A 15,271-nucleotide genomic window follows, 5' to 3' on the forward strand; every position below is an offset into this window, starting at 1 on the left:
TCTGGCAAGTAGTGGGGACTGTAATACAAACCCTTTCTGAGATCAGATATTCAATTCAGACTAGATTAGAAGGGACTAGAGTTCATCACACACCAGTCTCTATGGCGTGTCTGAATTACAAATTTACAGGAAACAAACAGGTGTTTTTATTCGTAGCAAAAGGAGAGCAAACCTGAAGATTTCATGGCTGTGAAGAGCCATGTTCTTTGGTCCAAATGAGGCTTACTTCTCACCAGAATGAGGTGCTTGTACTCCTGAAAGGTGCTCACTGCTCTCTCTCTAGCTTAACATACAGGAATAAACAACAAATGTGAGTCTCCAGGACAGTCAACACAATCCTCAGTGTCTGCCTGCATTTCAGACTGAGGCTCACTGTCTCTGACCTCTTTCTCCATTTCAACATCTGTATTATTTTGAAAAGATGGGTGTTCCTGGTTATGTAATGCTAATAAAAAGACATCTATGAAGTCCATGTAACTCTTAGTTTAGCCTTTACTCTTTCATGTGTTTTTCTTGTGAGGCTCTCTTCCTTCACGAGAGAAATTACTATCAATCAGACATAGAATCTCAAAGCTCATGGAAGAGGCAATGTGACCTTTATTCCTTTTGTCTTCCAAAAATATATAAGATTTTAATTCCACCCTAACATGCTTCATGTTATTTCCAGATGCTCTCAACACTGTCATTCTCATTTACCTTGGTGCAGATTCATTCAGGAATTTCATGAAGAAACCTCCAGCTGATGGCATGTAGCGAGGCGCTACTCAGGGCCCACTGACCTAAGCCCTCTAGACACAGACAGAAAGCAATCCTGGATCACAAATACTGACTTCCAAGCTCTGCTCTGGATATTTTTACAAATCTGAGAGCAAAACATTCTCATGTTCTGAGTCTATAACGTGTAGAAAATAGGAGGCCCAATTTTTCAGGACTGTGTCTTTTTTTTTGCAACCCATGAACCACATTTTCTTGGGCTACTCGTCTTGAAAAAAAGGGAACAGGACAAAAAATGAGCTATTACACCTACAGATCTTTTCAAGACCCCAAATTCCCCAAACAAGATTTCCTGTCTGTCCTATACAGTGTAGGTATTGCAAAAACAAGGACACTTGGTTACAGACACAAAACAGATTGAAAAAATCCTGCCTTTGTGATTGGAGAATGTCTGCACCTTTAAACACTCAAAGTTGTTATTGATTTCCCCACCAGATGGAGTAGCATGTACAGTTTTGATGATTCCTGCAGACATGTGACTTACTTACTTACTGTATTCTTAGCTAGCATCTCTACTCAGTTTGGTAAATCAAAAATTCAACCTCCAAAGATTGCACAAAACTGAGAATCTCCTTTCTCTCCAAAACTCTTCACAAGGCCTCTGATAATCAGAAGTAGGCTTTTATTGAGGTTCTGCTTACCCTCATAAGTTTACCTTAACTGCTGTCCAGCAGACATACCCCAAGTTTCAGAGAATCCAGACGTTCAAGTCAGTGTCAGAAAGGCTACACAAGAATCATCAGATAATTCAGGTTCAAAGTGACCTTGAAAGATTGTCTAGTGCAGCCTCTTGTTACCTACAACTCAAAGGTGGGTCACCTATGAGATCAGATCAGGCTTCCCAGGACTTTATCTAAGGGAGAAGACTGCACAATCGCTCTGGGCAACCTGCTCCAATTCTTGACTGTCCTCATGGTGAAAAGCTTTCTTCTTATATCCAACCTCTCTCATACATTTCAACTTATGCCCATTTTTTCTCACTCTCCTGCCATGTATTGCTGTGAAAAGCCTGCCTTCAACTTCTTCATGACCTCTGTGTAGGTACAGGAAGACTGCTATTAAGCCTGTTTCCTCAGCCTCCTCTTACAGAGTTAAGTGCTCCAGCCTCTGACCACCTCTGATGGATTTGCTCGTTCATCACTGTCTTTCCTGTGTTGAGGGCCCTCAAAACTGGACATAACCAATCTCTGCTGTAAACTGACATGTTGTACCACTACTCTCCTGTATTTCCTAGTATTGACAGCTCAGGCATGAGGCTAACTCATATTAGATGGACTTTATACTTTTATGTCAAATGCACACCATTATGTAGAGGAATATACATAATACATAACTTAAGGATCGAGGAAGGTGTCTTTTTAGATAGGCTTGTATTTCCTGTATAGCACAGATGAGCCAGGTGTAAACTACCAGACATCTATATCCAAACTCTCCGGAAAACATCCATACTTCAGCCATTACATGGGATCTGGCTGGTCAGCACTGGCAGTTACCTGGGATTACACTAATAGGATTCTTCCTCAAAGTTGTTAGCATCTTGTCTACTTGAGAATGGGCAGAAGACCACCCAGCCCTGAGACTCTCGATGGACAAATGCTCCCAAGAGAAAGAACCAGGATTTTCATCCCAACAAACAATGAGCCTGTGAGTGGCTCTTCAGACAGCGAGCAGGCAAGAGGGATGGGGGACAGGGTGACTTGTAAAGTTAGCTAAAAATCTGCATCTGTGGAGACAAAGGGATGAGAAGTTGTCTACAAAACACAGCAATTGGATACACAGATATCAGCTTGTAGGGGCTTTAACTCATTTTAGGGAGATATCCCAGAGACTGAACCCTTTTTTATTGGCAAAGTGACTGGCAGAATGGCTACAGTTGTATTCGTAAAGCCTGTTTTCCTTCCAGAGAATTAGTTCAAGGGAAGAAAGAATAAAAGGCAAGTGTATATTTAGATGTTTTCTTCCTTCTACTAGGATCACCGGGAATGCTGAGAGGAAATTCAGAAAAGCATACTTTTTAACTGAAACCATATCAGAAAATAACTTCTAGGTCTTGCTCTGGCCACCCAGTGCATGTTGTAGGCATCTTCTAGGATGGTCTGCATGAGACCTACACATAACAGAAATGGCATAGGCTATTGAGAAGTAAGAACTTTATATAAGTTGGTTTATGAGCCAGCAAATAGATCTGAATGCACAGGTGGTGAGTGAGAAATGAACAAGCAGAAGGCCTGGGAACAGTGCCTAGTGAATTTTGGGAAAGCACTCACAAGCGCGTCTGAGTTTTCACTCACATCCTCCATGCAAAGCAGAGCATGGGGCTAGAGCCTGCTCTTATGTGAAATCCAGTGTCCCGATGCCAGCCTTGCACACAAGCCCAGACATATCAGGTTTTTTTGTGAGGATGCTCAAAAACAGGGACAGGAGCTTAGAGTAAACCTGCAGTGATACAGATTCATTCTCATCCTTCTGGCAGGAAGGTAATTGGTCTCATTATCTGCATTTTCAGCAAGTTTGTGAGGACACCAAATTTCAGAAGGTGGTAGTTCGGTTGGAGAATAGCACTGTCATCCAAGGGACCTTAACAGTATGGAGAAATTGGCCAACAAAACCCCTCTAAAGTTCAAGAGACACAAATGCAAAGTCCTGCATCTTGGATGAAGCAACATCATGCAATAAGACATGGACTGATTCACCAGAGAGCAACTCTGCAGAAAAGGACCTAGGTGTCCCAGTGGACAAGCAGAGCATGAACCAGCAGCATGCCCTTGCAGTGATGACGGCTAACCGCACAGCAAGATGCACAAAGAGCATGTCAAGGGAAGTAATCATAGAATCATAGAATCATTGAGATACTCCTTTATTTGACACTCATTTGGAACACTGTGTCTATTTTTGTGCCCCCAGTACAAAAGAAACAATAACAAACTGGAGAATCTAGGAGAGGGCCACTTAGATGGTTAGGGGCTGGAGCACATGACATACAGGGACAGAGGCAACCAGGTTTGTTTAGCAAAAGTGGGCAAAGAGGGGAATGCTAGCCACTGTCCTCACCTACCTAAGGTTAGAGAGTAGATGGAGCCAGAGTCTTCTCAGCAATGCACAGCTAAAGGTCGGGGCAATCACTGCTAGGTCAAACAAGGGAACTTCTAATGGGACTTAAGAAAGCAATCTTCACCAGAGAGTGGTTAAAGACAGGGACATGTGCTGAGAAAATCTCTGAAATCTCCCTCCTTGGAGATTTTCAAAATGCAATTGAACAAGGCCCAAAGCAACCTGATTGAGCTTCGACGCTTGCCCTGCTGTGGGCAGAGCTGGACCAAAGATGTCCAGGAGTCTGTTCCAAAGTACATTTCATTATGACCTATACACACACTATTCTGGAAAGCAGATGACTGAAAAATCCTTCAAAATAAGAAAATAGAATAACTATTTGCAACCTGCAGCTAAATATAAGACAAAGGTGTCAGATCTCTGGCGATCCACAGCTGAACCTGGATTTTGTCGTAAGTAAAATGGGTCTGTTCCATTCACTGTTGTTACTACCTCCCACACCTCTGCATCAGGGCATTATCCCACTCCATGGCACAATTCAGGGTAATTGGCAGTCTCCAAAGAAAAAGAGACAACTAGAATATAGAAGGAAGAAGAGAAAAAGGTCACAATACATGTGAGGGATGAGGTGCACTCAGTAACTTCAAACCTGCTCTTCCTTTGCCTGCCTTCCTTTTCACCAGCTTCTGAAATCAAAGCAGAAATCACAAATGCTATACAATTATCCCCTCAATAAAAAAAAACAAAAGCCAAAAAGATAGACAGTCTCTTCCTATAGCTCACATCCCAATTAAGAAAAATTAGTAGTACTGATGTATTACTAACAATACCAAGTCTAAAAAACATAGCCTTTTATGAAATGCATTTATATAAAGAGCTAACACAATAATATTATATGCAGCCTTATTATCAAAGCTAGAAATATATAACAAGTTAGCCTTTGAAAAAACAATAGGTATCTCTTTTTCCAGACCAAAAAAAAAAAAAAAAAAAAATTTTTCTACCAAGTCCCTCACAGAATCCATTAATACATTTATTAAATCATTTAGCCCTCTCCACATGACCTCAGTATAGCATCCACTCATCTCTAGCCAACACAGCTGAGGAAGAGAACACAAGCTGTTCTGTTTGCTTCTTTGCACTGCTGTCATGGTACAGACTAATAAGGGCATACTGTCTTACATTTTCAGAGACGTATCCTTTTGCATTTCTAAACTGATAAAGCAACCATATACACATGCATGTGTGTATCTATACAGATTTATATATATGCTGGTAGTAATGGCATTGTAACTTTCTATGAACAGTGCTGAAGAGAGCTTATGCTAATTTATGTTATGTTTGATAGGCTCAGAGAGCTTAAGAAACAGCTGGATGTAGATGAGGCATTGGAAAGACCTGTCAGTTTCCTCTCAGATGGTAAATTCAGGATCTGATGTGATAAAACAAACAAACAAAAAAGTCCTTCTGCTACACAGGAGCTGGGCATGTGACAGTCATGAATTATGCACCTGAACAACTGCCCTTCTCCTTGGCCCCTTCAAGAATGAGAAACACTGTGAGTGATTACCAGAGCCACAGAATTTATCGTGACATGATGGCAAAAGATGGGAGGAGTTCACATGCTATGTGCACACTACAAGAAAGGTTGGCTTGGATGTTAACAACTGGATACCAGTAAATAGCAAAGCCTAGAGCAGGAAGGGGGAAAAAGGAGATTGTTTTTGTGTACGGCTTCTACACAGACAACAGAAGTAAAAGGTAGCTCTGAAACATCAGAACTAGTGAAGCCCCCCTCCCTACAGATCCACAGCTTGTGAGTGATTGACTTCAGCGTGCAGAAAGGTGCAAGAGCAAAGAGTAAAGTTTTTCCAATTATAAAGGCACTTAGGAAGTCTAGCTCTGCCCCTATTCTTTCTAGGTAAAAAGTTAAAAGTGAGAATCTTTCGATCAGAGAGAACTTCTACAGTCTCCCTCTTCTACCAGCTACCTGGTCCATCCAGCCCTCAAGAACACTGCCTTCCAGCTTCTACTCTTCTGTTATAACTGGACACATACTTAGATCTACCGGGGGAATAACTGACACAGATGTACTCATGTACAACAGCACCATTTCCCTATAAAACCTCTTTTTTTTCACTTGAGGAATAATGTAGCCTGAGGAGACTGGAACAGATTATTATTTTTTTTTTTAAGTCAAGAATAAGATTCCAGTATCTTATCATATCTTCTTTGGAAATGTATGTTCTTCCATGTTTCCTGAACCTTTACTGCTAAGGAGACAAAGTAAAGATCTTTGTGGACCTAGAGCCTTCTGTAGCACTTATGTAGGCTAAAAGGATATTTACAGTTTCTAACAGTCAGCTCAGCCAAGCTTGAATTTCAATCACATATGAGTAGACATAAAAATGCAATCATAGAATTACCTTGGTTGGAAGGGAGCTATCAGATGATCTAGTCCAACCATCAACCTAACACTGACAAAACCCATCACCAAGCTATGTCCCTAAGCACTATGTCTACCTGTCTTTAAAGTAACTCCAGCAATGGTAACTCTGCTACCATTACATTTTGTAAGACAATTTTCAGTTTCTGCTCTAAGCTTTTTATCTTTCCCTCTTCCTTTACACTGGGTATTATGGCATAAGCACAGCTCAAAGCAATTATCTTTATAGCCCTGAGACCACAACCCTTCTTCTTGTATTTGTTCTGAACAGTTTATTCTTTTCAGAAGTAATGCTACCTTAAGAATTGCTTTAAAGAGAGGCTGCTTCTCCATGTAAGCAGTCAACACTTGCCTCATGCTGCGTAACCAAGAACATTGTTTTCCCATTACAAGCTGATATTCAAACAGGAATCATAACATGAACAGGCAAAAATAATTATATCCAACTGTACGGAAAGACCTGATTCAATTATCTGAATCTCAAGACCACATCAGCAGTAAGAAGCAACAGAAATGCTAATGTACCAATATGTATCTACCTTTAAAAACAGAAGGAAGAGCTCTCTGACTGTTCAAATGGAAAATAAAGCACACCACCCAGAAGGAAACTAGAGTGATGATATGACATATGATATATACAATGAGCACTGAGTAAAGTTTAACTTGCCTGTAGGAAATAAATGAAATCAATCCAACTATTTTTCCGGAGTTAAGAGAAGAACATCACCAGCTCAACTAGCGTACCTCAGTTTTATTTCAACAAACACGTTTGTTACCTTTGCTTGTTTGTGCACCTGATTTTGCCTCTTCCATTCACAAAAAAAATAATCTTCCGGCATACAGTGATATAGCAATGTACAGTATAGAAGAATCCGGTTTGAATTGTCAAATGGCATTTACTCAGAAATATGGTTACGTATGAAAACCACAAGTATAATGTTTTAGTTGTGGCATGTGGGAATAGGAGGAAAAAATACAGTTAAGGCTGTTTCTATTTCCATATACAACTTTTATTGTCATACCTGTATTCTAAGTGTACAGATACAAATATAAAATGACCCATGACAGACTTTAAACCTGCCCAAATAGCAAACTGAGAAATTAATTCAGTATTAGAGCCAAAGTTGACAGGACTTCAACAGGTGATAGGAAACTTCCCCAGTCTCTCTCCAAGAACAACCAGGATCCACCATATTTTTGGTCCAAGATGTATGCTTTAAGTTGGCAGCTGAGTCTATGAACGAGTGTATTTACCCCAGATGTGCAGCATAAACACAGAAGCAATAAAAAGAAGACTCATGACCAAAACTGGAACAGGCCCACTAAAAATAAAGAAAAAATACGCATTAACATAAAAAAGTCTGCTTTGTCCAAAGGCCAGTCATTGTCAGCCAAGTGAACTCATCAGTTCATAAGCAATTGTACGAGAAAACTCTTATTCCATTCCCACACAAATCCCTGAAAGCACACAGAAATGAGAGCCAACTCTACTAAAATCTGCTGCTGCCCTTCTGTTTCAAAGCTACAGTTTTACACACCCTAAATGTTATATACTATAAAGCATAATATAATAATAATAGTAATAAAACTCCACACTTATTTAAAAGGTAATTAATGGTTCATTATTACTCATCATTGTGAAAACAATCTCCGGAAAATTATCATCTGTATTTACTGCTCAAATAGCCAACTGAGTAGAGATATTGTCAGATACAAAAACCAACAGAGTCCTCTAGCGGCTAGTAAATTTTTGGCATAAAATTCACATTAGCTGTTTTTTCAGGGGTTTTATTTCATTTGAAAACAATAGCAGCAGTGGGCGAGAGACAGGAACTTCTGTTTTCTTGAAAAAGATACACAGAATGTCAAAGTTAACTCCATCATTAAATCATTACCTAAAACACACAAATTAACAAATTTCTCAGCTTTTTTCCACTTTTATACATTGTTTAGAAGTTGCATAGTGATGTTTTTAAACAACAGCTTAATCTCAGGGTGCATGTTGAGAGACTAAATCAGCTGTTTCACGCTGTTCTGAGACACAACAATTACACGCACTATTACACAATTACTCACACTCAACACTGCTTCACATCACTCACTTCATAGAATCTCATTTCTGATTTTCAACCTGCTATTGCGAGAAACACCAGGAATTCTATTATCCAGCCTGGATTACCCCCCAGGTTACTGTTTATAAGCAGGAAAATGTTACTTGAATACAAAGTAGAAAAAGAAACTGAAAATGGATTGACATAATTTACGAACTTATTTTTCTATGAGATCACGGTCCATATACTTTAAATGTCCGTAACTGTAATCTTATGTTGAGTTTTTAAATTCAATTATTATCTATCATACTTAGACTTACTTGGGTATGGATAACCCTGAACATCGACATAAAACAATTAGCAAATAAACTGATGACAAAACTTGCAAAAGGGAAAAAGTCTGCACACACAATGACGACCTAAACAACCCCTATCAAGGGATACCTTTCACTAAGCAACAGGATGTACTTCTCAATCCCCAGTGTTTCGTATGTATTTGAAGTTATAATATATATAATATAAATCATAATGGTATCAGATGCATGAAGTCCTTACACTGTATCTGAATTACTATTTAATTCATTTGAGGCTTCAGTAGTAGTAATATGTAAGCTACTCCTTGCTAAAGGCACACAAGAATAGGGCAGCACCACTAACCAGAACAGAACAACATGGAGTAACCAGGGGGGGATTTTTTGTGGTTTTGGTGGTTTTTTTAAAACATGCAGATGACACTGGCCCCTCTACAGAATTATCAGCTTTCCAATACTGACATGAGCATCTTGTTTCCTCCAGTCCCAAAGACAAACTGCTGAAACCTTGCAATTCTCCTCCATACACCTGAATCTTCTCAGCCCACCACGCAATTCAAATAGATAAATAAACCAACCAACTCAGGCACCTCTAAAGATCTGATAGTGTGCATTCTTAGAACGCCTTTCATAAGGCTGTATATTATACCACAAGCCCAGTTTGACTCTATATCATGACTCCACAGGAAACAATGCTTATAGCTCTTTAAGCAAGAAAGTTCAAAACAGGATACAGGAACCACAGGTACCAAGTGCCATAGAAATATAGCAACACATTTGGGTTTAATCTTCTTTTCAAACTATGTGATGCTTGATCTGAGTTTGAAAGAGGAAAACGTCATATCCCACTCTCAACCAGATCCCCCACAGCACTCTTTTGCTAATACTGTTTTTAAAGACATATATATTTTGTAGCATCCTGTACTAGATAAACTTACTTTCCTAAGATAAACAAAATGTGCTTATTCAACATATTTATTATCTGATGTTGAGTACAGAAATTAAATACTTGAAGCACCAAAGGTATAGTTCCAACAATATAAAACTTTAGATCTAGAGTACAATTCTCCTGACCATAGCTAGCATGAAATAACCTCTTCTCAAGTGTTTTTATGTATTTTTTCATAATAATTTTAAGAGCTTATGAGAAACATGAGAAAAGAAAACACAAAAAAACCCCAACCCACCACCAGGCTAAACTTTTACATTGCTTTATGCAGTAGTGATCTCAACCATTTTCAGAAACAACTTTGGCTGAAACACTTTATTGAAGCAACCACAACCCCTCTATAACTAATTTTCATTTTTAAGCCTACTGGATAGGACAGATATCATAACAAGTGGTTGCTATGGAAAAAAACATACATAGAAAAATACATGGAATGCTGTAAGCAAGAAAGTTGCTCCCAAGCCAACTCACTTTTACGGATTTGTTTCTTCTATTAAAAGCCTGACCATACAGCTACCCATGGCAGCTTGCAGAAAGAAACACTCCCAGGGTTCCTAAACCTTAAAATTGGGAACTATGTTGCAACATAAGTAGAAGGGGAAAATCTACCTGCTGACGTGCTTATACTGAAGACTAAAATGACTCAGTGGCCATTCAAGCTGCTTTGACAGCTTGTATCACAAGTCTATTGGGGAAAAAAATACATCTGCCTAATGGTAGAACGCTTCTATTTTTTCCTCATTTTGGTTTTATTGATTTTTTTTTTAAACTGAGTTTTAGAAGACCAAACAACACAGAAAACAGTTGCCCTGCCTATCTGCATAGATTTGCTCTAGAACACTTTTGTTGCTCACCGTCTTTATCTTTTCTTTGCCTTGTCTCTTCTCTGGATTCAGAATGGAGAAAGCAAGACCTGCAGTAGCAGTACACCACTACTTTGATGGTTTGCTGCATAGTTTTTGTTTTTAAAGTGTCAAGCACATATGAAAATATGTAAGCCAACTTCAGAGGAAGGACTACTCACAGAACAGTCACTAGACTATCACCAGCCCTTCCCCAAATGATTTGTGCAGCTAGCAGAAGCCCTTTTAAAGGTCTCCAAAATAAAATAGTAATGGATTCTAGAAAACAAAAGCAACAGGGACATCCCTGAGTGCCTTGAGTCTCTTCAACTCAGTAAGATCGAGAGGCCAGGAACTATAGCTCTACAGGAAGCACAAACTCCCACTCAGGGTATGACTTAGCACGCATCCATCAGCTGAAATACACTTTCCACCTTTGTGACCCAAGTATGAAGCTGCAAAGCTTGTTTGGGAAACTGACCTGAAAGATTCAAACTGGCCAAAAAGTGAAAACCTAGGCTCTCTTTACAGCTTAAGGGACACTACCACCAGATATTTGGCCATAATCTCAGAATATTCACCCTGTAAAAACAGAGATCTACAAGGTATCAGAATGCTATTCACTTTGCAAGCTTAACTGAAATAATCTATCAGCAGCTTTTTAACAAAAACACCTGAGATTCTGCAAGCATATGGCACAGCAGTTATGTTTCTAAGTGAGGGTGCAGGATCACAACGTATCTATTAGTAAATAAAAACCAAAAGCTTAATTAAAACAAAACAAAAACATGCATTTAGGTGCCTAAATTCACTGTGACAAGTAATCTTTCCCACCTTCAAAGGGATTGCTCGCAGTCTTCAAAGACCACTTAAGGTAAGCCTAGACAATTGCAAAATATAACTTGTACCTACCTTTTTAAAGCCACTTTAAAAAATACCTCTCCAGGTTTACAGATTAAATAAAACTTCTCATCCCAAATCTATCCAAGCAGCCATCAATTCAGCACGTTTTCCCACGCGGAGCAGAACACTGATCTCTCAATCCAATGACTGAAACACTACATAAGTAGCTGAAACATACAGCCCCACGCCTGCCACCACCCGTATACCCAACTTACACTTTGAGCCCTGGGGAGTCCTCAGTGTAGAATCGCCACATCCCACCAGTCCCCGTGGAAGTGGCGCGGCCTGCACTTCTCGTCCCACAGCTGGCATTCTTCCTTCAGGGGACAACGGGGCGAAAGAAAGACCGAAAGGCGTTAGCAGCCTGCCGGCTCCCAGCACTAACCACCCCCACAGGCTCTGCCAAAGCAGGGCGCTTGAGGCCACCAGCCTGTGCAGCCGGGCGAGCGCGGTGGCCGGCTTAAGCACCGCCTGGGGCTACGGCCAGCCGCCCCGAGGCCTGACGAGACGGGCCCGCAAGCGCCCTGCCCGCACGTACCTCTGCCGGACGGTAGAACCCGCCGCGCGGGGAGCCACGGCCTTGCTGGGAGAGCGGCCGGAGGAGCCGACGCTGGTAGCGCTGGGGTTGGGCCCGGGCTGGGGAGAGAGGAGAGAAGCGGGAGGGAGCGTGAGGCGGCGGTGGACACAGCCGGGGGGAGAGGGAGCGCCTCAGCCGCCCCCTGCCCGGGGCAGAACCTCACCATAGCGGCGGCGCTGGATCCGGGGGTCGCACAGCCTCACACACCCTCCGCTACGGCCACGTCCCTGCCTGCAGCAGGCCCCGCCTCTCCCCGTGCCTGCCGGGGCCCGGCGGCTGCCCGGCGCGATGCCTGAGCAGCGCTGGCCCCTTTTCCCTCCCCACCTCCCTTCACCGGCCGCTTTCCGAGGGAGCTGCCCCGGCACGACTCCTCGCTAGCCCTCGATCCCACATCGGCGGCCGGGTCGGGGCGGATGATCCGGGGAGACGAGGGACGAGGCGGCGGGCAGCGCCGCGGGCCGCCCGGCGGGTGTGAGGGAGGGGAAGGCCCGGGAGGAAGGCTGACGTGTCCTGCTGCGGCCGGCGGCCCGCGCCTGCGCGCTGCGGCCCGGTGCGGTGCCGGGGGGCGGGCGGGAAGTGCCGCCGCTCTCCCCCCGCAGCCAGCCATGGCGGAGGCGGGCGGGGAGGGCCCGTCCGTACTGTTCCTGCACCCGGACCTGGGTCTGGGCGGCGCGGAGCGGCTGGTGGTGGACGCCGCGCTGGCGCTGCAGGCGCGGGGCTGCCGGGTGCAGATCTGGACGGCGCACTACGACCCGGCCCGCTGCTTCGCCGAGACGCGGGGGCTGGCGGTGCGGCGGTGCGGCGGGTGGCTGCCCCGCAGCCTGTGGGGCCGCGGGCACGCCCTGTGCGCCGCCCTGCGAATGGCCTTCGTGGCTCTCTACATCCTGCTCCTCAGCGACGAGTCGGCCGACGCCTTCGTCTGCGACCAGGTACCGCTGTCGCCATTAGACGCCCCGGTGCGGCGGCGGGGGCAGGCTGGAGGGGAGGCGCGGGGTGCTGGCGGGCTCCCGGGCACTGAGGGGGCCGCCGCCGCTTGGGCTGCCCTCCCGACCTTTGCTTTGGCTGGAGGAGATGTGTGGAGGCTTGGCGGGGCCTGGGCGGGGAAGGAGTCTTGAGTCAGGCCGAGGTGACAGAGGAAGCCTGGAGGCTCAGCAAGAGACCCTGGATGAGGGAGTGCAGCTTGTGGAGGGGAGAGGAAGGAGGCAGTTGGCTTGCAAAGGGCCAGCTCATGGGCCGTGGCTTTAAAATCACATGTACGCACTAACAGCAACACTAACACAAATAATGAACCTCTCTCCTTGTCCTGTCTCTCTAGGTGTCTGCCTGCATTCCTGTGCTTAGGCTGGCCAGAACCCGCAAGAAGGTTTTGTTTTACTGTCACTTTCCTGATCAGCTTCTGACCAAGAGAGAATCTTTCCTGAAGCGCATCTACAGGTTACCGCTCGACTGGCTGGAGGAGTACACGACTGGCATGGCAGACTGCATTGTTGTGAACAGCAAGTTCACCGCCAGCGTGTTCAAGGACACATTTAAGTCTTTATCTCACATAAACCCAGATGTCCTCTACCCATCGCTCAACATCAGTAGCTTTGAAACAGTAGTTCCTACGGACATAGAGGACCTGATACCCAAAAAGAAAAAGTTCTTGTTTCTTTCTATTAATAGATATGAGAGAAAAAAGAATCTAGCATTGGCTCTTGAAGCTTTGCAAGAGCTTCAAGGAAGACTTGATTCTCATCAGTGGAATGAAGTTCACCTGGTTATGGCAGGTGGTTATGATCAGCGAGTCCTGGAAAACGTGGAGCACTACGAAGAGCTGAGGAGACTTGCAGCCAAGCTTAGTGTTATTGACCACGTCACCTTTCTGAGATCATTCTCAGATGAACAGAAAATCTCTCTTTATAGTAACTCTGTATGTGTGCTTTACACACCAAGCAATGAACACTTTGGCATTGTTCCTCTGGAGGCAATGTATATGAGATGTCCAGTTATAGCAGTTAATTCAGGTGGTCCATTAGAATCAATCTTGCATAATGTTACAGGGTTTTTATGTGATCCTCTGCCAACGCAATTCTCTGAGGCCATGGAAAAAATTGTGAGAGATCCTCTCTTAAAGGACACAATGGGAGCAGCTGGGAGAGCCAGAGTTATGGAAAAATTTTCCTCAGAAGCATTCACAGAACAGCTGTACCAATACATATGCAGATTAACACAATAAAATTATATTCCCATATTATATTTTACTGTTTTGTATCTCATTTGTATAGGAAACCAGTATTCATTGTGATTATGAAGAAAAACCCGGGACATCTGAGTTTCCTTGTTATACTTCTTGTGCTGCCTTATGTCACTCAATGCAAACAACTGAGCCAAATATGTCCCATTGTCTCATTAGAAGGTTAAAATTTTCTTGTGGTAGGCTGATCTGCCATTGTAGCTCTTTTGTCTACTGTGCCTTGGAAAAATCATAGTTAAATGGCCGTAACTTACTAGAAAATTATTGTACATTTTACTTTGATACTGGGCAGTATGTCTGATACAACTTACAAAATGTGGATTTGTACAGATAAGGACAGTTTTATGTATTTAGAATGTTCATTAGTAACATTTAAGTAAAAGAGCTGTCTTAGCTGAAGTATGGAGAGAATGGCACAGTCCAGCTGCATGTTTAAAAAAGCCAGCGTATTTGGGATAGAAATGGGATGGTTTTAAAATGATTGACCTTTTACTGTACTTCTCTTCTTAAATATCATCATGTAGTCACACTGGGTGTCATAAACAAACCTGCAGGTTTGTGAGCATAGGAGGCTGAGACTAAAAACCAAGGACATCAGACTACCTCAGGCAGAAGCATTAGTGCTGAAATTCTATGTCTAAGCAAATATCTGCAATGCTAAAGGGTGTAATTTTACTTTGAGAGTTTCTGGTTTGTGGAGACTTAAATGATATCCCCTGTATTTAATGTTTTGTTCTAAATGACAACACACTTCTAAGAAAGGTGCTAACCCAAATCAGGCAATAAAGACATTTTATTTTGGCTGTTTTGGTGGTAACTTTTCCGTATAGCTTTACTGAATAGTTCAGCTGGAAGATACTTTTCTCCTCATGCAGTGATCACACACTGACATAATTTGACTTTTTTTTTTTTTTTTTTCCAAGTATAATGCCTGGTTTGGGGCAAGGAATATATGATTTTTTTATCTACCTCTCTTTAGTGCATCTGCTTGTTTTCCAATAACACACACAATCCCTACAGTTGAATTTTAAATCTGAAAATGGATTGAGTAACTATGCAGTTTCCTCATTCTTTGAAATACAGTTTTACCTATAAAAGACAATTTGTAGTCTGAATTCTGTTACTTGTATT

At 42.7% G+C, this 15,271-nt stretch overlaps 2 protein-coding genes across 2 annotated transcripts; one reads left to right on the plus strand and one right to left on the minus strand.

Annotated features, from left to right (window-relative positions):
• Positions 1–7,259: 7,259 nt before the first annotated feature.
• On the minus strand, positions 7,260–12,223 carry SEC61B (Sec61 translocon beta subunit). The gene is made up of 4 exons (XM_014938692.1): positions 12,068–12,223; positions 11,866–11,963; positions 11,543–11,644; positions 7,260–7,593 (listed from the first exon to the last, which is right to left on the minus strand). Exons 1-4 carry the CDS (start codon positions 12,068–12,070, stop codon positions 7,506–7,508), a joined length of 291 nt encoding a protein of 96 aa, XP_014794178.1. The 5' UTR covers positions 12,071–12,223; the 3' UTR covers positions 7,260–7,505.
• A 212-nt stretch (positions 12,224–12,435) lies between these two features.
• Positions 12,436–14,943, plus strand: ALG2 (ALG2, alpha-1,3/1,6-mannosyltransferase). The gene is made up of 2 exons (XM_014938691.1): positions 12,436–12,833; positions 13,220–14,943. Exons 1-2 carry the CDS (start codon positions 12,510–12,512, stop codon positions 14,120–14,122), a joined length of 1,227 nt encoding a protein of 408 aa, XP_014794177.1. The 5' UTR covers positions 12,436–12,509; the 3' UTR covers positions 14,123–14,943.
• The last annotated feature ends 328 nt before the right edge of the window (positions 14,944–15,271 follow it).

This window comes from Calidris pugnax, unplaced genomic scaffold, assembly GCF_001431845.1.
Source record: "Calidris pugnax isolate Ruff unplaced genomic scaffold, ASM143184v1 scaffold13, whole genome shotgun sequence".
NCBI classification, from domain to species: domain Eukaryota; kingdom Metazoa; phylum Chordata; class Aves; order Charadriiformes; family Scolopacidae; genus Calidris; species Calidris pugnax.